The 27,157-nt window shown below is 58.8% G+C and overlaps 2 protein-coding genes across 13 annotated transcripts; both read right to left on the reverse strand.

Annotated features, from left to right (window-relative positions):
• Positions 1–589: 589 nt before the first annotated feature.
• Positions 590–7,351, reverse strand: LOC133277601 (gamma-secretase subunit Aph-1b-like). The gene is made up of 7 exons (XM_061469574.1): positions 7,112–7,351; positions 4,483–4,653; positions 2,964–3,037; positions 2,709–2,831; positions 2,284–2,411; positions 1,926–2,049; positions 590–1,525 (listed from the first exon to the last, which is right to left on the reverse strand). Exons 1-7 carry the CDS (start codon positions 7,222–7,224, stop codon positions 1,488–1,490), a joined length of 771 nt encoding a protein of 256 aa, XP_061325558.1. The 5' UTR covers positions 7,225–7,351; the 3' UTR covers positions 590–1,487.
• Positions 7,352–10,431: 3,080 nt separating this feature from the next.
• On the reverse strand, positions 10,432–24,202 carry TPM2 (tropomyosin 2). Of its 12 annotated transcripts, none has more exons than XM_061469578.1 (9): positions 23,991–24,197; positions 22,823–22,948; positions 16,380–16,513; positions 15,266–15,383; positions 15,092–15,162; positions 14,291–14,366; positions 14,094–14,156; positions 13,732–13,801; positions 10,432–10,740 (listed from the first exon to the last, which is right to left on the reverse strand). In XM_061469578.1, exons 1-9 carry the CDS (start codon positions 24,102–24,104, stop codon positions 10,658–10,660), a joined length of 855 nt encoding a protein of 284 aa, XP_061325562.1. In that variant the 5' UTR covers positions 24,105–24,197; the 3' UTR covers positions 10,432–10,657. The 12 variants fall into 12 exon arrangements, with proteins under 12 accessions (XP_061325562.1, XP_061325560.1, XP_061325568.1 ...); XM_061469576.1 differs by lacking the exon at positions 14,291–14,366 and adding an exon at positions 14,798–14,873 and having other exon boundaries at positions 23,991–24,193; XM_061469581.1 differs by lacking the exon at positions 10,432–10,740 and adding an exon at positions 10,747–11,938 and having other exon boundaries at positions 23,991–24,202.
• Between the last annotated feature and the right edge of the window lie 2,955 nt (positions 24,203–27,157).

Genomic DNA, 27,157 nt, shown 5'->3' on the forward strand with positions numbered 1-27,157 from the left:
GGGCAGGAAAGGGCACTGGCAGAGCTGGACCCACGGTGGACATGGGCGCACATCCCGGCAGAGACAGCATCAGCCTCCATGCCCTGGGCAGAGCTCCAGAGCAAGCAGCGCAGGGCTCCTTGCACAGCCCAGCCCTGCCCTCCATCGCTCTGGGACTTCTTCCTCCTCTTATTTATGCAAAGCATTGAGAAAATATAGTCAACGCCTGGGAGGGCTGAAGAAAGGCAGAGAATGTGGCAGAGCTCCTGCTTCCTTGCTGGCCGGCCCCTACCCAGCTCATCTCTGGTTCTAGCCACCATTCCTGGTGGCTCCAGTGCAGCTGGAGCTAAGCCCCAGGGAGCAACACAGCCATGCCAAAGCAGAGACAAACAGGCCTGAGAGAGGGGGAAAACCTGCAGGTCTCCAGATCCCAAAGTAACCAAACTAGAACCCAGCCCATTAGGACAGACAGAGCAGGAGCAAGACCTCCAGCCAATTGGGATATCCAAAGGCCCGACACGCCCTGGGTCAGTCATACCAGCACAAGGGAATGTACCACTGCTGCACTGCTCCCCAGGAGGGCAGTGCTGCCAGCCACACACACCACCACTTCTCTATGGTACTTGATTTTATTGGTATAAAAGCCCACGGTGGATAAAACTGCCTTCTCAGCCCTGAGCCCAATGGCAGTTTCTCCCTCCCAGCCCTGTGGCACAGCATCAGGGCTGGTGCCTGCCTAAAAATCCCCATTGAAGTGCAGGAGAGGGCAACGATCCACTGGAATGGCTCCTTGAACCCCCTCCCTGAGCTGTGCCAGCCCCAGCTGCAGCATTGCATCACCTCCTGAGCCCTCCACCACCCCCCCATGAATGCTGGGCCCTTCAGACACCGTATGTTCCCATTCCTCCTCCCGTTCTCAGTGCTGTCAGACCCCTCGGATCCCCAGGCATCATCCTCCCTGCACCAGGACGCCAGCTCACTGCAGATACTGCAGTCCAGAGCCTGTGCAGTGGCTGCCAGGGCAGCCAGGCTGGTCAAAGAGGTGGAGAAAGCAGCACTGCAGCCGTCAGCCCTGACCCAGAGCATGGCAGCGCTTTGCAAAGCCCCTTCCTCCACCCTGCAGCGAGGAGGTGATGCGGCCCCCTGAACCACAGGGGACAGCACATCTTCTGCAGCAGTGGGAGAAGCGATGGGTTTCTTTGGGCTCAGGCTTCCAGCAGTCCAAGGTAGCATCTTTCCCAGCAGGCTTACTGGAGCTCTGCCTATGGCAGGGCCAGCAAAGATGGGTTCCCCAAAACCGAGCTGTTCTCTGGGGGCTGCCAAAGCCACGCTGCTCAGCTGGCTGCCACAGCTGGGCCACAGCTGGACCCCAGTGCCAACCCCACTGGGACCGGCTGGGGTCCCCCAGTCTGGGAGAAAAGGTATTGCAGAGAAGGTGACGGCTGCTCTTGCCACCAGGATGGAGGGGAGGGCAGGGGTGGCTGGGGACGGGAACATCCCGCGGGGCCTCAGGATCCCAGCTGAGGGCTGGCTCCACTCTGTAGACCTGCAGGAACCAAGAGGAGCGGGGGCCAGTTTTGACCAGACTCCCTATCCCATTCCATTCCCCCAGGATAGGCAACAGCCCAACAACAGCCCCAAACCCCAGATTCTCCTCCAGAATGGCAGCCAAGGGGGTAACAGTGGTAAATGCTTCAACCCTCGCAGTGCTCAAGGCCAGGCTGGACAGAGCCTTGGGCAATACAGTCTAGAGGGTGAGGTGTCCCTGCCCATGGCAGGGGGATTGGAACTGGATGATCTTATGGTCTTTTCCAACACAAACCATTCTATAATTCTATGACACCCTTATTCCAGCCCCAGGGACACCCTCTCCCCATCCCAGCATCAGTCCTGGTACCCAGAAGGACCCGTGGGGTCTCCCACACCCTTTATGGAGCAGGACTTACAGAGCAGAAAGCGCCTCAGGTTCTGGGCAGATCCCCCCGAGAGCATGTAAGCCCAGGCAGCAGCAGTGGCCATCACCAGGTAGGAGGGCACCAGGCTGCCCACGTACAGGGGGTTGCAAAACGTCTGAGAAGAGAGATAGGAGAGGAGAGGGGTGAGCAGGCAGGAGAGGGCAGGGACAGGATGGGTAATAACCACCTCAGTGGGTGCAGTGGGACAGGGGTTACCAGCTCGAGGATACACAAATCCAACTGCTTCACTAGTGCTGAAGGCTATTCACCCCCCAGCACAGGGACCACCACGCACCACACCAACCCCAAATACAGATTCCTGTGCAGAGCTTTGCTTCCAGCTACTCACCGACCCCGAAACAGTGAGGTGCATGATGACAACTGCTGCAATCTCCCACCAGCGCCGATGCTCACAGCCGTGGAAAAAGATGATCCCCCAGAAGGTGTGAAGGAAAATCAGCACCATGGTCATAAAAGCTGCAGGGAGAAGTGTCACCAAAGAACCACCACCCTGACCTGGCCTGCAGGCTATGGGTACTGCTGGACTAGAATGGGAGATGCTGAGGCAGACCCCAGGCATGGGACGGATGGCAGAGAGGAGCAGGGAGGGTTACAGCAGACAGAAGGAAGGGTTCGGGCACACAGAGATGTGACAGGGTCTCAGATGAGTACAGGGTGTAGCATGGAGGGATAGCATGAGGAGACTCCAGTCCTCCCACATCTGCTGCCTCTGTGGTGGGGCAGGGATGTGAGGGGAGGGTGCCAGTCACTCACCTGAGGTCAGGAAGTATAGCTGCGAGTCCCCGTGGATGCCCACTGTGCCGGGCCCTAATGAGTCTGCCAGGAGATTGATCATGGAGAAGGCGCCGCTCATGAGCCCAAAGCCCACGCCGGCCACTGCAGGACAGGGACACCGTCAGGCTCTCAGCCTCCCAGTGCCACCCCAGAAAAACCTCCCTTTCCCCCAGCACCATGTCCAGCCTGGCCTGGGATCATCCCTGGCCCCACGATCAGGATGCCAGCACTCACCATATGCCATTTGCTGGATGGAAATGGGGGAGCAGCCATCCTCACTGAGAGCCACCAGCCCCTCAATGGCCTTCCTGTGGGATGAGAGCATGCTGGAGCACGCTGCACCACCGGGATGGAGCTGATGGGACCAGGGTCTCAATCTGCACCATCCACCCTCCTGGTAACCTCCCCAAGCCGCAGCACCCATCAGAGATCATCTACGTGACCACCCTGAACCACCCAACAAACCACACATGTGAAAACCATAGGAAGCCACATAGATTTTCCACACAAGAATGTGAGTGCCAGCCGGTGAACGAGATATGGGGTACAAAGCAAGCAGCACCCCCGTATGGACAGCAGTCCCAGTGCAGGCATGGGAGGAGCATGCCTGAAGGGCGTTCCTGATACCCGCATTTGAACTCTTACAGGATAAATGGAACAAAAAGGAGAGGGTGCATGAAGAGCTCAAAGAGCAGAAAAATGCTCTGGGGAGGGAAACTGGGAGAGGTGAACTTCATAGTTTTTATCAGCTAGAGACGAGGAGGACTCCGGGTGGCTGCTCAGCACAGGGAGTACAGCAGAGCTTGCACAGAGACCCACAGGGCAAATGGAATGTGGTGTTTGTGTTAGAGGCTGCTCCACAGAGCTCTGCCACTCTTTGCCTGCCTGCCTTCAGCAGCCTTGCTGCAGGCAGCTGTGCGAGCCTGCATACCCAGTCCTGGCCTTCCCACAGCCCCTCACCACTGCCCAGCCAGCCGGGAAGGCTGAGGGATAATAAGGGGGTCCAGCCTCAGCATCACCTCCCTTGTCTGTCTGCCCAGCTCCAGCCAGGGTCCATCTGAACGCAGGTGCTCACCCAACAGCAGCATAAGCTCCAGAGCTGACAATGCAGGACAGGGTGTTCTCACCCCACAACAGCACAAGCTCCAGGCTGGTGGTGCCGAGGAGGCTGGGAGCTGCTGAGGCTGCACTGAGACTTTGCCCTGGGTTGGCCAGGGCACAGGGCTGGCAGTGATGTGCCACTACACAGAGCCCCAAAACCATCCTTGGGCTGTGCCTGCTCACACAAAAACATCCCTAAGAAACAAACAAGACTTGCCAGGAGGCGAGGGCAGATCCCCAACCTCTCTCTGTCCCCACACAGAAAGTGGCCACTTCCCAGTGCCTGGTGTCCTCCCTGGCATCCCCCAGATGGAGGAGCACTGCTGGTGCTAATCACCAGGGCAGTGGGGATGTGACACATCCTGCAGCTGCCCAAACCCACAGCCTCCTGTGCCAAAATCAGGGACACTCTATCAGCCACCTCAGCCCTGGATGCTCCAGACCTTAATGCTACTGTGCTCCACCACCTGAGACCCACTCAAGGTCAACATACCAACAAGGGTACTACCTGCGTGCTCCCAACAGGGACCAAGGTGGCTTAGTACCATGCTCAGCATCATCCCCAGCCCAGGAGCTCCCAGCCACAATCTGGCACCCAGTATGGCCAGTGGGACCATCGGCAGCTCTGGAGCAGGGTGGGAGATGCCCTTACCTGAGGAGCTTGTAGTAGAGGAAGCGGAAGGCCTCCTGCAGCAGCACAGAGAACATCACCCCAAAGATCAAGAGACCCTTCTGCAATGGCTCATCCTGGGGGTTGCTGGCTTTGACCGCAATAAACCAGATGAGGGAGGAGAGCAGCAGTGACACCAGCCAGAAGAAAGCCCTGCAAGGGAGAGAGCTCCTGCTGGCACCAGTGCTGTTCTGGGACTAGTGTTGATACTGGTGCCATGCCCATCTATGCCTGCACCCCTCTGTGCTGGTGCTGGCATTGGCAGCTTGCTCCAGCCATGTAGAGTCTCCTACCAGTACCAGCACCATCCTGGTTCCAGTGCTGGGCAGGTGGTGCCTACACTGGTACCACTGCTATGCCCCCACTCCTCCTCCACTGGTAACCAGTGCCCCCTTGTGCCCACACCAGTACAAGGTTCATATCCTCACCGGTTCCAGTTGCAGTACCATACTGATCCCACAGTGATACTCGTAACAGTGCCCCTGCTGCACACATGCACTAGTACCGCTACCAACACTGCACTGGTACCAGCGCTCCACTGATCCCATGCCATTAGTGATACCAGTGTCCTCTGCATCATGCCCACATGAGGCGGTGACCACAGTGGTAGAGTACAATACCGGTGCCTCTGTTGTGCAAAGAAGGAATACCAGTACTGGTGTCTGTCATGCCCACAATGGTACCAGTACGAGCATGGATACTTGTGCTGCTGTCACACTCACAAGGGTATGAGCACCAGTATTGGAGCTCCTATTGCAACTATGACCACCAGTAAGAGTACCAGTGCTCCTAATATGCCCATGACTATTCCAGTAAGGGAAACAATAACGGTGCCCTTCTCCTGCAAGCACCAGTATGAGTATGGGTACTGGTCCCTCTGCTGTTCCTCTGCCAGTACCAGTTAGGTCCTTGTCTCACCTAGTCTAATAAGTGCACTACATCATGCCCATACTGGTACCAGCACTGGCAATGGTACCGGTGACCCGCTCACACCCATACCAGTTCTGGCACCAGCACTGGTACCAGTACCCCCATCACACTCATACCAGCACACCAGTAACAGCATCAGCACTGGTATCAATGCCTCATCACACAAATACCAGCATCAGCACTGGTACCAGTGCACCCGTCACATCCATACCGGGACCACTACTGATACCAGTTCCCCTGTCACATACGTGCCAGCAGCAGCACTGGTACCAGTTCAACTGTCACATCCATACCCAGCACTAGCACTGGTACCAGTGCCTCTGTCACATCCATACCTGGCATCAGCACTGTTACCAGTGCCCCTGTGACATCCATATCTGGTTCCAGCACTGATACCAGTGCCTCCATCACATCCATACCCAGTACCAGCACTGCTACCAGTGCCCCTGAAACATCCATACCCAGTACTAGCACTGGTACCAGTGCCCCGTCACACCCATACCCAGTACCAGCACTGCTACCAGTGCCCCTGAAACATCCATACCCAGTACTATCACTTGTACCAGTGCCCCGTCACATCCATACCTGGTACCAGCACTGGTACCAGTGCCCCTGTCACACCCATACCCAGTAAAAGCACTGCTACCAGTGCCCCTGTCACGTCCATACGCAGTAACAGTGCTGGTACCAGTGCCTCTGTCACATCCATACCCGGTACCAGCACTGCTACCAGTGCCCCTGTCACGTCCATACGCAGTAACAGTGCTGGTACCAGCGCCTCTGTCACATCCATACCCAGTACTAGTACTGGTACCAGTGCCCCTGTCATGTCCATACCTGGTAACAGCACTGGTACCAGTGCCCCTGTCATGTCCATACCCGGCACCAGCACTAATACCAGTTCCCCTGTCACGCCCATACCTGCTACCAGTACCGATACCAGTTCCCCTGTCACATCCATACCCGGTACTAGTACTGGCACCAGTGCCCCTGTCACGTCCATAACTGGTAGCAGTGCCTCTGTCACATCCATACCCAGTACTAGCACTGGTACCTGTGCCCCTGAAACATCCATACCCGGTACCAGCACTGCTACCAGTGCCTCTGTCACATCCATATGTGGTACTAGCACCTCTGTCACATCCATACCCGGTACCAGCACTGGTACCAGTGCCCCTGTCACGTCCATACCCAGTACCAGCCCTGGTACCAGTGCCCCTGTCACGTCCATACCCGGTACCAGCCCTGGTACCAGTGCCCCTGTCACATCCATACCCAGTACCAGCCCTGGTACCAGTGCCTCTGTCACATCCATACCCGGTACTAGCACTGGTACCAGTGCCCCTGAAACATCCATATCCAGTACCAGCACTGCTACCATTGCCTCTGTCACATCCATATGTGGTACTAGCACCTCTGTCACATCCATACCCGGTACCAGCCCTGGTACCAGTGCCCCTGTCACGTCCATACCCGGTACCAGCCCTGGTACCAGTGCCCCTGTCACGTCCATACCCGGTACCAGCCCTGGTACCAGTGCCCCTGTCACGTCCATACCCGGTACCAGCCCTGGTACCAGTGCCCTCGTCCCGTCCACACCAGCAGTAACACTGGTGCCACACCAGCAGCAAGCAGCGGCGCCGCCTCCCCACCCCTAGGGTGCCGCCGGTCCCGGACTGACCCGGCGATGAGGATGATGATGCGGAGCGGGTCGCGGGCGACGGTGAAGAGGAAGAGGCCGAGCGCGGGCCCGAAGGCGATGAAGGTGCACCCGAAGAACACGGCGAGGGTCATGGCGGCGGGGCCCGGCACTCGGTACCGGGACGGGGCCCGGCGCTCGCTGCGGACCGGACCGGACCGGCCCCGCGGACCCTGCCCCTCTCCCGCCCTTCCGGGACAATGACGTTACGCGACGGCTGCGCGCGCCGGCGCGGACGGAAGCAGCTCGGTGGGGCGGGGCCCCAGCCGGGGTGGGCGGAGGGAATGGGCGGGGTGGGCGGGGCTTGGGGCTGCGGTGGCACGGGGGGGGGGGGGGGGGGGGCAGTGGAGGCACGGGCTGTCACGGGGGACCCGATCCTGACATGCAGGGACATGATTACACCCGCGGGAGCTTGGCCCTGGCACCTCACAGCACCCACAGCACTCCCTGTGTACCCTGTGCCCAGCCCAGGGCCAGGGCTAGCTGTCCCCAAGGGTCCCTAGCTGCCTGTCACCCCACTGTGGGTCTGCCTCGCTGCAGAGGGGCTCTGGTGCTGCTGCCAAACCCCCTGCGTCCCCCAAGGATGTGGAGCGGTGGTCACACGCTCCTATTGCACAGCCCGGTGTGGGGTGCAGTAACGGGTGCTGATACAGAGCATGTGTAACTCACACAGCAATGAGAGTGCTGCACGGTCACGTCCACCGCATTTTCTTCTTACAGTCAGTAATGTGTATTTGGAGACTGTGAGCTTTGGGTGGCGCTTGGCTTTGGGTGGCCTGACCTGTTCTGAAATCACTCAGATCCCTGCAAAACCCACACAGCTTGGTAATGCAGCTCTTCACACCCTCACCCAAAGCCTCCGGCTGTGAATGCAGAGAGGAGGGTGGCGGTGGGCTGTGTCTGGCTCCGCAGAGCTCAACGTGTCTCTATGATGCTCTTTGTGTGGTCCCTCCCCTCCAGCGCATAGTTCAGGGGTATTGAACAGGAGGGGTTCGGAGATGAGCTGAGGCACCAGAGGGATGAGAAAACTGGTGAAGCGAGCAGAGGTGAGAGGCTGCCAGGGGTTAATGTGGTGGTTCATCAATGGGGTGGCAGCCCACACGAGGGCTGAAAGCTGTTCGGGGAGATCTTCGATGTATCAGGCCAAGGTAAACAAATCCAAAGGTTGAAATTCAACAGGAGAAGTGCAGGAGGAGAGTGGGAATGAGGGAGAAGGAGAAGGGCACTGCAGTCCTCAGTGTGGGTCTGAGTGACGCATATGGAGAGAGGTGCCTGCAGGTCAAGCTCTCCTGACAGCAGCCTTACAGAGCTTCCCCTGCCCTGCATCTCTATACAGGGCTGAAGCGGAACAGAGGTGGGTGGGAGCATGGATTAAATGCAAAGCTTTGCTGAACCGTGAGAGATGGGCTTGTGCCTTTGGCACAGAGCATCACGGGGGAGCAGTCGGGGTCTCACTGCCAAACCAAGTCCAGCGGAAACAAAACAGGCCCTTGGAGCAGAGCATAAACGGTGAAGTTGAATGTTCTGGTCCAAATCAGGAGGCAGCAGCAGCTAATGGGGAAAACCACCGGGTGTGAAAGGGCTCTTTGTCCCAGCAGGAAGGCAAAGGGTGCCCAGAGGCTGTGCTCTGGGGCGCACCCTGATAGGAGCCTTGTTTGCAGTGTGGAGTGCAGGCTCCAGTGGTTTAAACTCATGCTCCTTTCACAGCCAGACCAAGCCCCTGCCTGGAAGCTGCTTTAACCAAGAAATGCAATGGCTCAGCTGATGTGCTACGGAAAACCAAGGCAGATCCAAGGAGGAGCTCCAGCGCTGCATTGTCCTTCCCTCCTTCCCTCGCTCACAGCAGGCCTCACACCCTGTGAGGACAACCAGAAAATGAGCATTCCATGCAACAGGAGCCATTTTCCCTGTAGAGGCAGGTCTCAGAGCCAGAAACCAGAGGTGCTGCTCCAGGGGGAGAGCAGGAGGCCGGCAGCACCTGGGCAGGAAAGAGATGCAATCTCAGCACCCTCCTTTCCTGAGCCGAGAGGTGCGGCAATAAAGGAAAGCAGACAACAAAAGCTATCCCTGCCAGCCACTCACTGGGGTGATGGCCCGGCTCAGCAAGGGGTCAGCATGAATTGTGTTTCCTGGCAGCATGGGGTTGTGCTTTTAGAGGGATATCCGCCTGGTAGCATGGGACAACGGGGCTCAGCGCACACCATGGAGGGGCCTGAAGCAGAGGGCAGGACTAGATCCCGACTTTGGGCATCCCCAGGAAATCCAGCCCGGTTTGGTGACAGCGATGAGACACATCCTGATGCTTTTCTCTTTGTGTTAAGGAAAATACAGCAAGCCAGGAGGAAACTTCTTGAACGTTTTGGGAAGCGGTTGCATTAATATTTGCTGGTTTGTACAGCTGCCCCTCAGGCAGGCATTGGCAATAGAAAATGCAACGAGTAGACAGGTTAAGCAGCTAACCCCAGACCTGGAGAAGACCCTCATAGCTAATGTGTGCATGCATGGTCACACGCTTGTGTGTGTGTCCTTAGATGGTGTCTGAGGATGAACATGAACCACAAAGCAGACTCCATGGAGAAGTCAAAGACCATGTGGCTTCCCCAAGTACCAGGCAGGTAACATGCTGGCTGTGGAAGGGGACATAAAATCATAGAATAATTAAGGTTGGAAAGGACCTTAAGATCATCAAGTTCCAACCCCCCTGCCATGGGCAGGGACACCTCACACTAAACCATATCACCCAAGGCCTCGTCCAACCTGGTCTTGAACACTGCCAGGGATGGAGCATTCACAACCTCCCTGGGCAACCCATTCCAGGGCCTCACCACCCTAACAGGAAAGAATTTCCTCCTTATATCCAATCTAAACTTCCCCTGTTTAAGTTTGAACCCGTTACCCCCTGTCCTATCACTACAGTCCCTAATGAAGAGTCCCTCTCCAGCATCCCTATAGGCCCCCTTCAGATACTGGAAGGCTGCTATGAGGTCTCCACGCAGCCTTCTGTTCTCCATGCCAGTGACATAGGTCCATCACTGTGTGCTTGAAGTGGATGATGAATTTGACTGAGCTTTAGACGTGAAGGTTTCGTGTGCATCCCAAGGAAGTGATGGAGACAAGCAAATGCAGCCCACACCTGGTGTGTCATCACTCCCAGCCCTCCATAGCCGCAGAGGACACCTTTATGCCAGCCATACCCTCCCTAAACTCAAGTTCCTGCAGAGCCTCTTTGCATAAACAGGGCAGGGAGACCCCCACCATGTCTCCCACTGCTTCTGCCTGAGCACAAGGACTAAACATACCCATTCTTCTTGTCAAACTGCTTTTATTTGGACATGAAGACAGGACAGAGCCAGTCAGGCTGTGCACAGACAAGATGCCCCATAGCCACAGTGTAAGGCTGCAGGGCTTCCCTTCTCAATGGATGTGAGGATTTGGCCAAGACGCAGTACAGCTGATGACATCCTGAGCGTGCCAGTGGGGTGCACGTGTGGGGTAGGGAGGAGGGACGGGAGGGATCCCCAAGATAAATCAGAGGTTGTTCAGTTCCAACAAGGTCTGGTCCAGGACCTGGTGGATGCCCACATTCTCCTCTTTGGCACTGGCCAGACTCTCTGTGAATACAAGGGACACCCAGCCACACACACAGACACAAACCCAAGTGTACCCAGGAGCAGACAGACCCACGCACACCACACCAGGCACAGACACACGCACACAGATGGACATGTCAGTACAGTGACAGCCTCCAGCCGAGCGGGGTGTCCCTGCAGAGCAGAGCCCACATGAACAGCCCCATCATCGGCAGGGATGAGCTCCAGGACCTGCCAGAGTGGCCAGGCCACCCAGGCTGGTCACTGAAGGTGGTCCCCACTCTCCAGCATCTCCATCCTCCCATGGTGCCCTCTCGCCCATGGTTGAGCCCTTTGCAGCGCAGGTGCTGTTGGTGGGTACCATTCCTTGGCCACTCACCAGCACATCCTGCCCAGGGCATCACCATGAGGCAGGCTGTGAGCGTGTGTACAAACCCTTGGCCAGCAAAAGAGGAGAGCCAGTGCCTGCTGCATGACCCAGGAGTGGTCCGTGAAGGAGTGAGACAGCAGCCTGGGCAGGCAGAAGGACAGCAGAGAGAGAAGGAGCAGAGATAACAAGGCAGCCAAGGCTTGGTGTTCTCTTCCAAATGGCATCCTCCTTCCCTCTAGAGATGTGGATGGGACAAAAGCTCTGCCCACCCAGCCCCATCTCCCAACACTCCCTGCTGGGCTCTTTCCTTATCCCCTGCCCCAGGTTTGAGGCATCAGGCACTGTGGGTTCCAGCTTGTATCCCAGCACCCTGCAGGGACCCTGCTCTGAAGGCACCTTCCCCTCACAGTTTAGGGTGACCAGAGTGAGGAGGAAGAGGCTGGCTGCTGACTCCAGGGACAAGGGGAGGAAGGCAGTGATACAAACCACCGCATCCCTCCTCAGCAGGGCCAGGCTGATGCTGGGGCACAGCCATCACCACGTGGGCATCCCAAGACATCACAAAAACCCTCATTGCTCTCCCAAGAAAAAATAATCAGCTCCAGAAGGGTTCCCTGTCCCCCCCTCCCTAAGCAGGGCAGTTACCCCCAGGGGGATAAGACAAGGCTGTACACCCTGCCTAGCCCTAGGAAGTGGGTAGGGGCTCCTAACCCCAAACCAGCCTGGCCAAAACGGGGCAGGGGTGCTGGGACAGGGAGCTCTGTGCAGCTCAGTTGTTAAGTTCAGTAAGGATGACCCGCAGCTCGTTAGTGAGAACACGGTTTTTCTCGGCCTCCCGCTGTGAACGCTCTATAGAGAAAACAGAGACATCGGCGCAGCAGAGGAAAGAGAAAGAGAAAGGGAGTTAGTGAAAAGAGACAGTATTCCCCAAAGCCCTTGCTGGAAATCCCACAGTGGGGATGACCTGGACTGGCAGGAACAGGCAGCCAGACCCGGGACAGGGCTGTAGCTCCATCAGTCTGGGAACTGGGTTCTGGGGCAGGATGCTGAGGAAGGAGGAGGAAGAGAACCACGGACCCATCTGGGGATTGCTGAGGAAGGTAATGCAGGAGAGATGCCAGAGCTGACATCGCTGCTTGGAGGCAATGTCTGGGAATGGGACAGTGAATGCACAGAACCAGGTCTAACCCTGCTATTTCAGGCCTAAAATGTCATGGAGAAGGTGGCACGAGATGAGGAAAGCTGTGTATGAGAGCCGTGGGGTGGTGGGGGTGCCATGGCTGCGACCACCTCCCACCACCCTGCTGCTAGCACCCGCATGAGACAGGCAGATGAGGGAGAGAGCAGAATGAAGAAATCAAAGGAGAATCCAAGGAAAGAAAACGCTTTATTAAGACCAACTCAGTAACCCAGAGGGATAGAACATAAAAGAAAAGTCATGAGATGCAAACTAAAGAGCAATGTGCAAAGGACAGAAAGGGAGGAGCAGGGGGTTTGTGTGCTGCCTGCCTGCCTGCATGGGACAAGGCTGCCTGTATAGCCAGACCCAACCCTCTATCCCCAGGGACTGAGCTTTGGCAGTGGAGGTGCTGCTTTCCCTCTGCAGGTCCTCCTCACCCTGGGCCCAGCGAGCAGCACCAGGGAGCTTTGCTGGGGGGAGATATGGGGGCAGGAGGCCCAGAATTGCAGGGTCCCCAGTGCCTCTGATGCAAGGGAGCCAAGGAGGGAGCTGCTGAAGTGGAGGGCTCCTGAGCACAACCCAGTTCATCATGGGGCTATGCAACCACATGGGCACTGCCCGTCCAGTGCATGGGGGTCTCAAGGGCTGCTCCCCTGCCCTGCCAAACACCCCAAAGCACCTACATCTTGTCACAGAATCACAGAATCAGCTAGGTTGGAAAAGACCTTTAAGATCTTCAAGTCCAATCATTGCCGCAGGACTACCAAGACTAAACAGTTATAACTGAGGGCCTCATCCACATGGGTTTTGATCACTTCCAGGGCTGGTGATTCCACCACTTTGCTGGGCAGCCTGTTCCAATGCCTGACCACCCTTTCAGTGAATAAATCTGTCTCCCCACTATGGGGTATTGCAGGAACACGCTGACCCAAAAGAGCCGATGGACAGGCATGGGCTAGGAAGGACAGAGGAGGACAGAGCAGGCAGGGAGAGCAGTGGGACGGCCAGGCAGGCAAGTGGCTGAGCTGGGGAAGGGGAAGGTGGGCAGGGAGCTGCAGTGCTGGTGCCCGGTGTGGGCTCAGAGGGAGGTCATGTCATTAAGTGCATTGTCCAGCTCCTCGCTGATGGCTTTGTACTTCATCTTCTGCGCATACACTTCGTCTGCAGGCAGGGGGCAGGCGGGGGGCAGATGGTGGAGCAGAGTGGGGGGCAGGTGGTGGAGAGAGAAAGAGTGGCTGTGAATGTGGGGCCAGGGAGCGTGCAGGCACAGGTGGAGTGGATGCAGCTCTACTTCCCACCAGAGGCAGAGCCCAGACCCCTGAAGCTCTGTGCTCCCACCACGGCATCCAGCCTCACCCCTTATGGGACCCCTGCCCATCCCCTCACCCCAGCCCTACCGGGGGCACATCCTGACCAGTGCTCCCCAAAAAAGAGGGACTTGGGGCTGGTGGGAACATTTTACCTTCTAGATCATCAATGGTTTTCTCCAGCTTCGCCACAGACCTCTCTGCAAACTCGGCACGGGTCTCAGCCTGCAGAGCACAGTGGGGAGAGGGTGAGCTGTGGGGTACCATAGGGATGGTGCAGGCTGCACTATACCCTAAACGTGCCCCATCTGCACTTCTGGTGCCCTCCTCTGTGAGCCTTCCCCTGGGAAAGGCAAAGGACAAGGGCCCCATGGACCCATACACACTAAATCAGGGCAAGCTGATGGGGAAGCATCCCTGACCCAGGCACCTGCATGCAACCCACACAGGATGGCACATTCATGCCTGCACCAGTACGGTGCCAGCCCTTGTTCTGGGTTCAGCTGTAACACCTTACCTCCTTCAGCTTTTCCCCTAGATACTTGATTTCCTCCTCATACTTGTCCTCCTTGGAGGAATACTGCAGAGACAGAGAGAGGCACCCATGAGCCCCATGGAGATGCCCCTGCCCATCCTTCACCCCAAGCAGGAGACCCCATCACCCCAAGGCCCCACACACTCTGCCCTGTCCCAGCAGCCCCCACCAGGTCCTACCTTGTCAGCCTGGGCCTCCAGGGACTTCAAGTTGTTGGTGACAATTTTCAGCTCCTCCTCTAGGTCACCACATTTACTACATCCCAAGCAGGGGCCGCCAGGAGGGGGAGAGGGATGGGGAGGCAGGAGAGAAGAGGGGAGCAGAAAGAGCAGGTGCGGGGAAGGAGGGAAAGAAAAGAGAGAAAACAAGTTGAGAGAAGAGAATACTCAGGACAGGTGGAGGAGGAGCAGAGCTGCTGCGAGCAGGAGCTGCTGGGGCGCATCCCTTCATCCGTTCCTCGTGACTCCTTGCACAGACACCCTGAGCATCACCGCCGGCCCCACCAAGGAGAGCAGGGATGGAGGGATGGAGGAGCATGCCCAGCCTGTGCCCATTGGAGAGGAAGGCGAGGGGATGTTGGTGGTGGAGGCAGCAGTGCAGAGAGGACAGAGGTGGCTCGCATGGTTTGAGGGACAGAGACAGAGAGAGGGCCTGCTGCACATCGCCCCGCGCCCCTGCACCAGTACCTCTTCCTCTGAGGCAATGAGGGATTTGAGAGTCTGGTCCATGGTCCGCAGCTCTTCTTCCAACTGTCTCACGCGGCTGGGGTGGAAGAGGGGCACCCAGCAGAGAACAGGGTCAAGGATGTGCTGCCACCAGGTCAGGGTCCCTCTGCCCCCAGCCTGCGAGCCCAGGAGCCACCCCTGCCGCTCCAGAGAGGGACAAACCCATCCCAAGTGCAGACACCCCTACAGCTGCCAGGGATCTGGGGCAAGGGCTGTATGGAACCCCCTGCATTGCCCACCTGGAGCCCTCCTCACCTCTCTGCCACCTCTGCCCTCTCCTCTGAACGCTCCAGCTCTCCCTCAAGGACAACCAGCTTGCGGGCGACCTGTCAATGGAGCAAGAGGCATGCATTGGTTCCATATTTGCTGGGGACACAGGGCAGCAAGGAGGTGCACCAGGGGTCAGGACCAGGGGAAGAGGACACGCACCTCCTCGTATTTGCGGTCAGCCTCCTCAGCTATGTGTTTTGCCTCCTTCAGCTGCATTTCCTGGAGCTCCATCTTCTCCTCATCTTTCATGGCCCTGTTTTCGATGACCTTCATGCCTCTGTGGAAAGCCCAACCCAGAAGATGTTATTGCTGCGGGTTACTGCTGCTCCTCTTGCCTGCCCGCTGCATTCTAACTCCACCATCCTCCAGCTCCAGCGACACGGGACATCACACATGGGATAACCCCACCACACAGTAGAGTCACACCAGTGGTACCCCAAGGATGCTCTTGCACACAGTAACAGCAGTGGAGCTGCCCCCAGGGCCATGTTCCAGAGTGAGAAGATGTGGCTACAGTGGCTCTCAACCAGGCAGGTCCTGAACCCATCATTTGTGGGGGGAAATATGAGCAGCCTAGGATGAGCCAGCCACAACCTTTAGGTAATGCTGGAAAACATCCTGTGGCAAAGAGCCTTTTCTCATTCATGGGTGATGCTCACAAGCAGAGTGGTCCCCATGAACCCTCACAGCAGGGAGTCCTGCAGACCCCTCTGCCCTCACTCAGATTCTGTTGCTCAAACTGGTCTTTGCCAACAGAGGGAAGAGTTCATGTAACCGTCAGGAATGCCGTGACATGTCCAGGCACTCCCATTCAACCTGAGTGCCCTTGCCTGCATGGCTCCTGCCTGGGACACCTGCCATGAAGATGGGGCAACACACTTTACAGCACTGGTTTTATGAATGAGGGTGGTTCACTCTCGTTGTTCCCGGGCACAGATGTCCCCTCCTGGGCTACTGTTCAGCACTTGAGCATAGGAGGCTGCTCTGGGCCAGAAAACAAGCTCCAAGCACCCCCTGGCTTTGCTTACAACCTGATATTCAATCAAATTGTCCTGGATTTTGTGGGTGCCTTGAAATTTCATAGCCTTTTAAAGAATGCCCGTATCTGGGGAACTTCATTGCACTGCGGCTTTGCTCTATCCCTTTGGGATCTGCAACAAAACCAGCTCAAACCCCATGAGGTCACTTCAGAAGGACCCCACAGTGAAACCAAGGGGGCTGCCTGTAATCAGTGATGATTCGCTGCCACCCCGACTGTCCCTTCTGATCATACCTCTCGCTCTCATCAGCCGCCTTCTCAGCCTCCTCCAGCTTCTGCAGGGCGGTGGCCAGGCGCTCCTGGGCTCGGTCCAGCTCCTCCTCCACCAGCTGGATACGGCGGTTCAGAGAAGCCACTTCAGCCTCAGCCTGGGGAGCAGAAACCCCTTGGTCAACCCATTGTCTCATATATATGTGTATGAAAATATATATACACACACACACACATATATATATATACATAAAATACATATATGCGTATTTCAAGAAGCATTTTCAGCGTTTACATCCACATTTGCTAACCATAACACCCCTGACACTGTGCAACAAGCCAATGCTCACTGGAATGGGATGCCCAACCACACATCCATCCCCTTGCTTTTCCATATGGAAAACAGCGTTTTCTCTTTCCCTAGAGCTCCTCCCAGCCACGCAACCCCATCCCGGCATGTGCAGCCCCTCCACTGTGTCCTCACACCTCCGGCTCCCACCCTGGAGAGGGGCAAGGACATCGGATGGGGTAGGGTGGCCTGTAGTAGCCATGCCGTAATGGGGATGGTATTTGGGGTTTGCAGAGCAGTGAGTAAAGGGGGAGGAATGCCCCGTGCGGCTCTGCTCCCGAAAAGGAGATGGGAGCTGCTTGTGGATTTCCTGTTTACGGAGACAGTGGAGTGAGCCGGGAGCGTCCCCTGCGGGAACCCCCAGCCCTGTGACACGGGGCAGCCTGAAGCCAAGCGCAGCCCCCCCAGCTCATGTATGGAAAGGCACTAGGGGCAATGCAGCCAGTCACCCGCAGCAGGCTGATGCCCAGCCAAGCTGTGACTGTTGGAACCCAATGGACCAGGGCCCCCTGCTTTCCCAGGCTCCCTGTGCGCAGGGCTGGGAGCTGGGGCCAGCCGGGAGCGGTGGCCCTGGCCCCCCGCCAGCCCCTTGATGCCTGGCCTCGTGCTCTTTCCATTTGGTAAGGGCCTCCTGCTCCATCGCCACCAATGGGAAAAGCTGCCTCAGCAGCTCCCGGCTGTGCTCCCCAACGGAGGGGCTGCAGGAAGCGAGCCCCAGGGGTGTAAAGAGATGGGTGGTGATGAGACCTCAGCGCGGGAGCAGCCTTGTGTGCCAAGGCACGGCCGGACGTGCACCAGCACAGGGCATAATGTCTCCTGCTTATTCACGGGCTGGAGCAGGCCTGGTTGGCTGCAGTGCCTGGCTCCCTCTGGCCTCATGCTCCAGCACTGGGAATGCCCCAGGGGACACTGGCCAAGCGCAGGACCGTGAGAGAAGCAAGTGGCTGTTGCCCTGTGCGGCCCCACAGAACACCCCTGGTCCCCTGTGGTGAGTCAGCAGGGTAGGGACAGACACAGCCAGCACATCTCAGAGTGGGGTGAGGATGGCACGACAGCCACCTCCACCCCATGAACACCATTTATCCTGGCCCACCATCAGCTCGTTCCTATCCCGACCGGCCCAACAGGGAGCTGGGGCTGGCCGGCACAGGGTGATGCTCTGCCTGCGGCATCTGCATCACCTCACTGGGAGCCTTTTTCCCAGGGAATCACCCCCAAAGTGGGTCAGAGCTGCCCGGATGGACACTTGGGAACATGAGCACTCTGACAGCTCCCGGTGACTGGGAACCCGATCTGTGGCTGCAGGAAAGGGCCATTTCCTCCACACACAGCCCTAGTGACAACAACCAGGGTACCGCACCCAGCTCTGCCGCTCCCGATATGATGAGAATGTTGAAAGAGTGGGCATAGGGAAAAGAAGAGAAAGAAAAAACCCAGCCTCAACAACAAAAAAAGCCAAACCAGGAACAAGCTGCAGCTTGGAAATGCCGTCCCATTGCCAAAGCTGAAATATTGGCTTCCTGTGGCAGTGGGAAGGGGTGGCTTTTCCCCATGAAGGGACACGCAGGAGAGCTGAGGGCTTTGAGATCGCTGCCACCCAGACCACAGAACCCGCTGGAAGCCCGACAAGAGCCTGGGTGTGGGTTGTGTAGCTGTGCACGCCGCGGGAGGGGAGCCTTTCCCAGGATCTGCCCGACCCCAACCAGAGCCACGGCAGAGCCGACTGCTCCCCGGAGCCTTGCCCGCCAGGGAAGCCCTGGGGAGCCCCGAGCATCCCTCTCAAGATCCATGGAGGAAGCAGCTCAGGAGGCAGCCCGGCGCTGTCCAAACTCCCCTGCCCCAGTGCAGCGACCACCGGCTCCCAGAGCACCTCCCGGCGCTCCGCAGCGGGGGCACCACCCCGGGTACCAGGACGGGCTGGAGGGGTTAAGGGGTGGCCGTGCCCGCGGGGATGGATGTGTGCGGCGGGCCCGGGGCCGCTGGAGCATCCCGGGGGGGAGCAGCCCCGCCGTCCCCCGCCGCCTGCTCCCCGGGCGGCCCTTACCCGCTCCCGGGCCTGTCGCTCGGCATCGGCCTCCCGCTGCAGGTGCTCGGCGCGCTCCTCCGCCTCATCGGCCACCTGCTGCAGGCTCTGGATCTTCTTCTTGACGGCGTCGATGGAGCTGATGCCGGCCATGGCGGGGGGGCTGCCGGCGGGGAGGCCGCGCCGACGAGCCCTTTGTGGGATCCGCCCGGCTCGGGCAGGAAGCGCTCAGGCAGCGGCCGCTCCCGCCGCCAGCCCTGCCTCCATCCCTTCCTGCTCCTCCTCCTCCTCCTGCTGCTGCTGCTGCCACCGGCCGGCCCGGGCAGCGCACGCAGACCCCCCGGGGCAGCGTGCACGGTGCCACATCGGGAGGGGTGCACAGCCCACAACAGGACTTAGGGTGTCCACTTGGGCAGGACGCATGGTCACCCCCAGGCAGGTCCCTACCCCCACAAGGCATGATGCGAGGTGGGCTCTGGGCAGGGCACGATGTGTCCCATCCCGAGCAGGGCACGGTGCCCCCCTCCCCGGCCGGTGCACCATCTCCGTTGGTACGGCATATGGTCCCCCCCAGGCAGGGCACATAGTGCCACCCCCGATGTGGGACACAGCTCCCCCCCATGGCAGGGTACAGACTGCCCCCCCTACCCCCTCCAGTATGGGACAATGCCCTCTTTCTTCCATGGCAGGGCACATAGTCCCGTCCCTGGGCACGGAGCATGGCGACCCCAGGAAGGGGTATGAAGTTCCACTGAAATCCCTCAGAGCAATGCAGAGAAGCCCAGGAAGTCTGTTCCTCTGGGAAAGAAGGAAGCCCAGGGAATCTGGGAATGCCAGAGCCTGGACCCTGTGAGCACCCATCAGCACAGGGCAGTGTACCCATGGGTGCTCCCAAGTGCTGACCCCACACCTCCTGCTGCAAAGCTGAGGGATGTCACAAACTTCTTCCCCGTAGGGGCTGTAATAGGTAATAGGGGTAAATGGGGCAGAGCTGGCTCCTGGGCATCCTCCCATGGTACCTGGGCCAGAGCCGTGTGGGGCACAGCCACTTCCCCAGCGGTCATCCTGATGCTCCCCCAAGTGAGGGCCTAGGTGAGCCCCACAGAAACCCATGGGGCCTGTGGAGGTCCCTGCAACCTCCAGCTGCCCTGGGGGCTCTGCCCTATGGGGGAGGCATGTCCCCCAGCTCCTGGCTCTGCATCCTGGCCGGGGCACATGCCTTGATCCATCAGGAGAAGCTGGTGCTGGTAACACTCAATCCTTCCTTAAGGAGCTCTGACAGCTCCCGGGCAGCCCCAGCTGCACTTCGTACCTGCCTTTACAGACATCAGCTCCCAGTCTGACCCCTCCGGCTTCCCTTGGCTCCAGGGCCAAGGGTCCAGGGGGTGACCTGGCCACACCACCCTGCAGTCCCACATCACCCTGCCAAGAGGCAGTGCTGTGGGTCCCATGGGAGTACATGGCCTTAGCCTTGGCCTCCATCCCAGCCTATCCTGCCCCACTCTCAGTCCAATGCCTGGGTGCCAAGCCTGCACAGGGTCAAAGAATGGGGGTCCTTGGCAGCAGTGGGGCAGGGATGCACTGGCTGTAGGCAGGTTGGGAGGCAGGTTGGGGGGCTGCTCCCGTATTCCCAAGGCAGCCAGGCTGGGTGTCTCCTGCTCTGGCCCCACCCAGGGATGCAGTCACTTCCCAGCAGAGCCCCGTTCCCTCCCACCGGCTCGGGGAATCACCAAATAAGAGCAAAGTCTCGGCCTGAGAGAGCAACCGGGGCGGGAACTTGGGTGAAGCTTTTCGGGATCATGGCCTGGGAACAGGCAGTGGAGTTTCCCTGGGCCCTGCTGGGCTGGAGGGGATGGGCCATGGGATGGGGATGCAGGGGGCTGGAAGGAGCTGCCCTGGCCCTGCACCATGCCCCGCAGCTCCTGCCTGCATCCTGCCTGGGGCACCACGGGCTGTCCCTCCTGGGCACAAGAGGTGCTGGGGCCATGGGGCTGCCAACACCATGGTGCTGCCGATAGGCTGTGCCCAGCCTGTGCCACCATCTGACCCCTCTCTGAGTAAGCAGAGGGGTCCCCAGGGCTACATGCAGTGCCATCCAGTGCCAGGGGCAGGGCAGTGCGGAGCAGGGCGAGATGGATTCTTTTTAGGCATTTGGCAGTGTTCAAGGCTGGACTGGATGGAGCTCTGAGCAGTTTGTTCTCGTGGAAGGTATCCTTGCCTGCAGCAGCGGGTTGGAATTGGATGAGCTTTGAAGGTCCCTTCCAACACAAACAATTCTGGGATTCTATGAGCTTTTGACTTTTTTTGCCGGGAGCAGGAGCCTGCCTGGATCACTGTGATGGACCCTAATCTGACCATGGGATCGGGACTGCCTGTGCCCTCAGGAATACACTGTCCCGGCAGCCAGGGAGAGCATGGGGGTCCCCAGGGAGGTGGGCTTGGGGTCCACCCTGCGCTTCCTCCACCAGAGCCCGGAGCTGGCTGTGCCTTGCCCCAGGAGGTGACACCAGCCCTTAGCACTGTCAGCACATTCAGGTGCTTGGCGCAGGGACCTGGGGACTCCCAGAACCCTGCAGATGGGGCAGCATGTGCTCTGGCATGGACCCGGGGTGGCTATGCAGTGATGGGGTCCCAGGCTGCCCTTCACTGCATGTCACCCTCCAGCCTTTCTCTGGAGGGGCCGGTGTCCCATATCCACGCACCGTATCTGCTGGGATGGGATTCTCCATGCTGAAGCCTTCAGACTTGCTGAGCTGCTGTGGACCGAGAGTGAGGCAACCCACCCTGCGTGTCCAGGATGGCACTGCACAGCAGTCAGCAGCAAACCCTCTGCACCCCACGACTAATGTCTGCCCAGTGCCCAGTGCCCTGTCCTCTGAGCACCACACTGGGGACATCACATCCATGCTCAGCCACACCCCAACACAGCATTTGTCCTGTCCTACACCAGCACAGATCCAGTCGGACCAGCGTAAACCCCACTACACACAGCAGCCACCCTGCCCAGCTTGACATGCCTGCCCCCTGCCAGGATAAATGGACCCTCCAGAGGATATTCAATGTTTTAACTACTTAATTTAGCATCTAACTAAACTGGGGCAGGTCCATAGGGTCAGCAAAACAAGGCTGGGGAGCTCCACCAATGCTCCCAGAGGCTTGCCCCCCCTCCCCGCAGACTTGTGTTGCCAGTGCTCGTCCTTGTCTGTTCACCCCTGTCCTTGGCATCCACCTCGGAGATTTGACGCATCTCCCCCATTTAGCTCCATTAAACCAGCTGGGATTGGATTTTTTGTTCTCAATCCTAAAAAGCCTGGCTGTGCCCTGCTGGCCGTCCTCCAGCCGGCTCCCCTTTAGCTTCTCCTCCTGTTTCTAGGGTTGGTTTTCATCAAAGAAGGACTGGGTATCAAAGGAGGATATATTTATAGGGTGTCAAATACCCTGTGTGGCACCTCAGGTCGTTATACCCCGTTCCTGAGCTGCACACAGCTGTTCCACCCTTCATCTTGGCCGGGCACAAGCCAATTTCAACACCTTCCTAACATCTCCCTAGCGGGATCCATTTCCCAGGAGAAATATCAGTCATAGCACTAAATAAAACTCTTCCTGGCCTTGCCCTTCCCAGGGTACAAGGTGGCACATTGGACCCCAAAATGACCAAGTCCCCACCCACACCCCCGAGCATCCTTCCTTGCAGCCAGCCCTCAGCAGCAGGCCATGGGCAGAAGCATTTTCCACTTCTCTACTCTTTTTCACTTTCCTGCCACAGTTAGGAAGTGCCACAGAGATTTCCCTACAAGCATTGTGGAGTTGAGTGCTTGGGCATCAGTGACACAGCTCAGACGCTCATCCCTGTTAGCTCTGGGGAGCTAGGCAGGACCAGGGACCCCAGCTTTGCCCACTGCAGCTGGCCTGGCCCCGCAGCCCAAGCAGGATCCATCACTCCCGGCATCTCAGCCTGGTTCAGTGTCAGCATTGCAGGAATGGGATCCTGACAGTCTTCCCCATGGACACTTTCCAATATAAGGCCCCCTCTTCCTTTACCCCCCCCGAGGTCCGGTGCCCGTGCACGGCAGAGTTGCCGGTGCGCATACATACATCTGTAGCTTTCTTCTCCGCCTGCTCCAGCTTCTCCTGGGCCTCCTTGACGGCCTCGGAGTACTTCTCCACCTCATCCTCTGTGCCCTTCAGCTTCTTCTGCAGGCCCTGCTGCTCTTCCTCCAGCTGGGGAAGGGACAGAGTTGGGGTCAGGGCTGTGGTGATGCCCACCAGCCTGGGGAGGAACAGCCATCCTCCTCCTGGGGACACAGCACTGTCCCTCTGTCACCTGGGGTCCACACGTCCTCGAGGGGGTCCTTAAACCTCATCCGAGCTCCCAACACCCCTAAGACCAGTGCAGTTTAGGGGGGGGTGCCCCCCTCCCCCGTGTAGGGCACTTGAGGGGTCCTGACTTGGAGGACACAGGTCAGGAGGTGGGCAGCAAGAAGGTCCCTATCTCTATATGGGTGGAGTGGACCATGATATCCCCAAGGGGTCTCCCTGGCAGAGGGATAGGAGCTGGCACTGGGTGTCTGTGGAGGGACCAAAGTGAATGGTCAGGGGGCAGCAGTGTGGAGCACTGGTCCCTGGGGTCAGGCACCCAGCAGGGTGAAGGTCCTCGGGGATGGGGACCCAGTGGCTTGAAAGTCTCAAGTGCCAGCCATCCCTAGAGTTGGGATCCACCCAGCAGGGAAAGGTCCTCAGGGCACGACGCCCCTAGGACGGAGGTCTCCAGGCTGGATACTCAGTGAGGAGGTCCCCAGGACTGGGCACCCCTAGGACAGGGTCCCCAACTGGGGCATACAGCATCTGGAGGTCCCCGGGTTGGAAACCCCTAGGATGGAGGGTCCTCAGGCTGAACCAACTTCTGGAAGAGGGTCCTCAGGGCTGGACACCCCTAGGGTGAAGGTCTCCAAGCTGGATATCCAGCAGGATGGAGTCCCCAGGTTGGATACCCAGCAGAAAAGGGTCCCCAGTGCTTGGACACCCAGCACGACAGGGTCCCCAGGGCTGGACACCCAGCGGGATAGGGTCCTCAGGCTGGACATCAAATGGGACAGGGTCCCCAGGGCTGGACACCCGGTGGGGCAGTGTCCAAAGGGCTGGACACCCAACAGGACAAGGTCCCCAGGGCTGGACGCTCAGCAGGACAGACTCCCAGAGGCTCAAGTCTCTTTTGGCTGCGGTCACCGGGCAGCGCCGGGGGGGTGGTCGGTGGGACACCCACCTGCTTGCAGCGGTCCTCCGCCTGCTTCTTGTCTGCCTCCGCCTGCTCGGCGCGGTCGATGGCGTTCTCCTTGTCCAGTTTCAGCATCTGCTTCTTCTTCTTGATGGCCTCCATGGTGGCGGCGGGGCGGCGGCGGGGCGCTGGACGGCGAAGGGAGCAGCACCGGGGGCGGCGGCGGAGTACCGGGGACGGCGGGAGCACCGGCACTGAGCCCCCGGCCCGCCGCGCCCGCCTAAGAGCTGGGGAGGGGCCGCGCCGGGGCCGCCCCGGCGCCTCCCCCGCCGCCCGCCAGCACCTTTTAGGGACAGGCTTGCACCGGCCGCCGCACCGAGCGGGGCGGGGGGGGGGGCGCAGCCCCGGGCACCGGCACCCGGGGGCACCGGGAGAGGGGACACCCGGGGCACTGCACAGGGGTAGCTCAGTGGCTCTGTGCTGGGGACACCCCCGGCGGCAACTGTGTTAGAGACACCGCAGGGTATTGTACTAGGGTACACCAGTGACTGTGCTGGGGACACCCCGGTGGCACTGTGTTAGAGACACCCCAGGTTATTGTACTGGGGTACCCCAGTGACACTGTGCTGGGGACACCCCAGTGGCACTGTGTTAGAGACACCGCAGGGTATTGTACTAGGGTACACCAGTGACTGTGCTGGGGACACCCCGGTGGCACTGTGTTAGAGACACCCCAGGTTATTGTACTGGGGTACCCCAGTGACACTGTGCTGGGGACACCCCAGTGGCACTGTGTTAGAGACACCGCAGGGTATTGTACTAGGGTACACCAGTGACTGGCTGGGGACACCCCGGTGGCACTGTGTTAGAGACACCCCAGGTTATTGTACTGGGGTACCCCAGTGACACTGTGCTGGGGACACCCCAGTGGCACTGTGTTAGAGACACCGCAGGGCATTGTACTAGGGTACCCCAGTGACTGTGCCTGGGACACCCCAGTGGCACTGGGTTAGAGACACCGCAGGGCATTGCACTAGGGTACACCAGTGACTGTGCTGGGGACACCCCGGTGCACTGGGTTAGAGACACCACAGGGCATTGCGCTAGGGGTACCCCAGTGACACTGTGCTGGGGACACCCCAGTGGCACTGTGTTAGAGACACCACAGGGTATTGCACTAGGGTACCCCAGTGACACTGTGCTGGGGACACCCCGGCGGCACTGTGTTAAAGACACCGCAGGGTATTGCGCTAGGGGTACCCCAGTGACACTGTGCTGGGAACACCCCGGTGGCACTGTGTTAGAGACACCGCAGGGGCATTGCGCTAGGGGTACCCCAGTGACACTGTGCTGGGACACCCCGGTGGCACTGTGTTAGAGACACCCCAGGTTATTGTACTAGGGTACACAGTGGCACTGTTTAGACACCCCCGGGTATTGCAGTAGGACAGCCCAGTGACACTGTGCTGGGGACACCCCGGTGGCACTGTGTTAGAGACACTGCAGAGTATTGCACTAGGGGTACCCCAGTGGCATGGTGTTGAGGACACCCTGGTGGCACTGTGCCAGAAGGACCCTGGGGTATTGAACTAAGGGTATCTTGGGGGCAGTGGGAGAAGGACACCCTCAGGCACTGTGAGACGGGCACCCTGGGACACTGCAGTAGGGGTACCCCAGTGGCACTTGGGAACACTCTGGTGGCACTGTGTTAAAGACACCACAGGGTATTGCACTAAGGGTACCCTAGTGACACTGTGTTGGGGACACCCAGGTGGCACTGTGCTAGAGACACCCCAGGGTATTGCAGTAGAGGTGCCCCAGTGGCACTGTGCTAGAGACACCCAGAGTACTACTCTAGGGGTACCCAGGTGGCACTATATTGGTGTCACCCTGGTGGCACTCTGCTAGAGGGGCCCTGGGGTATTACACTAGGTGTACTCGGGGGGCAGTGGGAGAAGAAAACCCTTAGGCACTGTGAGAGGGACACCCTGGAACACTGCAGTAGGGATAGCCCATGACACTGTATTGGGGACACCGTGGACACTGCACTAGGGGTACCCTGGTACCACTGTGTTAGGGACACCCTGGTAGCTAGGGGGACCCTGGGGTATTGCACTAGGGACAACCCAGTGGCACTGTGGTTTGGACACCCCAGAGCAGTGCTCTGGGGGTACCTGGTGGCACTGGGTGGCACCGTGGGGCATGTGAGAGTGACACCCTGGGCACAGCACTAGAGGTTACCCCAGTGGCACTGTATAGGGGATACCCTGGTGGCACTGCACTATGGACATCCTGGGGTATTGCACTAGGGGTATCCCGGGGGCAGTGGGAGAAGGACACCCTGGGTACTAGGGATATTTCAGTGGCGCCTGTACTGGGACACCCTGGTGACACTGTACTAGGGACACCCTGGAGCAGTGCAGTGGGGGCATTTCTGGTGATGCTGGGCTGGAGCAGACCCCCTGTGTCCTCTCACCAATATGGAGAACATATCATGTCTTGGTCCTGTGCTTGGGGACTGCATGGCGGGCAGTGTGCTGTTCCTGTGCCCCAGGGATACCACCACCAGCCACCCCCAGGGCCTGAGACCTCCCTTTGCCCCAGCCAGAGCTGTCCTGCACTAAAGGACATTGCAGGGCTGGCACTGCCCTAGTAGACCCCATGCCCTGTCAGTGCACCCTGGGGCCTGAGGACCCCTTCTTGTTGGTTCTGGCTTGGGGGCACCATGGGCTGCCCCTGAAGTCTTAGGGACACTCTTAAAGCTGTGATTGCACTCAGGAATGCCCATGGGCTGTGATTTGCATCTGGGGACACCCATAATTTGTGATTCCATGGGGGATGTCAGTCTGGCACTGCAGAGATATCCACAGGCTGTGACTCCCATCAGGCACCCGCGGACTATCTTTGAGGATAGCCACAGGCTGTGATTACACTTGGGGACACCATGGGCTGGCGCTGCCCCCATGGGGAAAATCCACTGGGAAAGAATTGAGTGGAGCCCCTGACCCTCCCTATCCAGCTTCCTGCATCATGCAGGCTCCCTGGCACCCGCCTCCCTGCTTCCTTGCACCCTGGTGCCACCATCCACAGCACCCATGGGGGGCATTGGCACGTGTGCACTCCATAGGATGGTATTTCACGGGTGAGGCAGGGGCCCCTCTTCTCATCTTGCTCTAAAATAAACTGTATTCCACAGGCAGAAAAATGCAAAACCC

This window comes from Pezoporus flaviventris, unplaced genomic scaffold (assembly GCF_033815535.1).
Source record: "Pezoporus flaviventris isolate CSIRO_AGI_PZ_B2104156 unplaced genomic scaffold, CSIRO_AGI_Pfla_v1 ptg000057l, whole genome shotgun sequence".
Classification (NCBI taxonomy): Eukaryota; Metazoa; Chordata; class Aves; order Psittaciformes; family Psittacidae; genus Pezoporus; species Pezoporus flaviventris.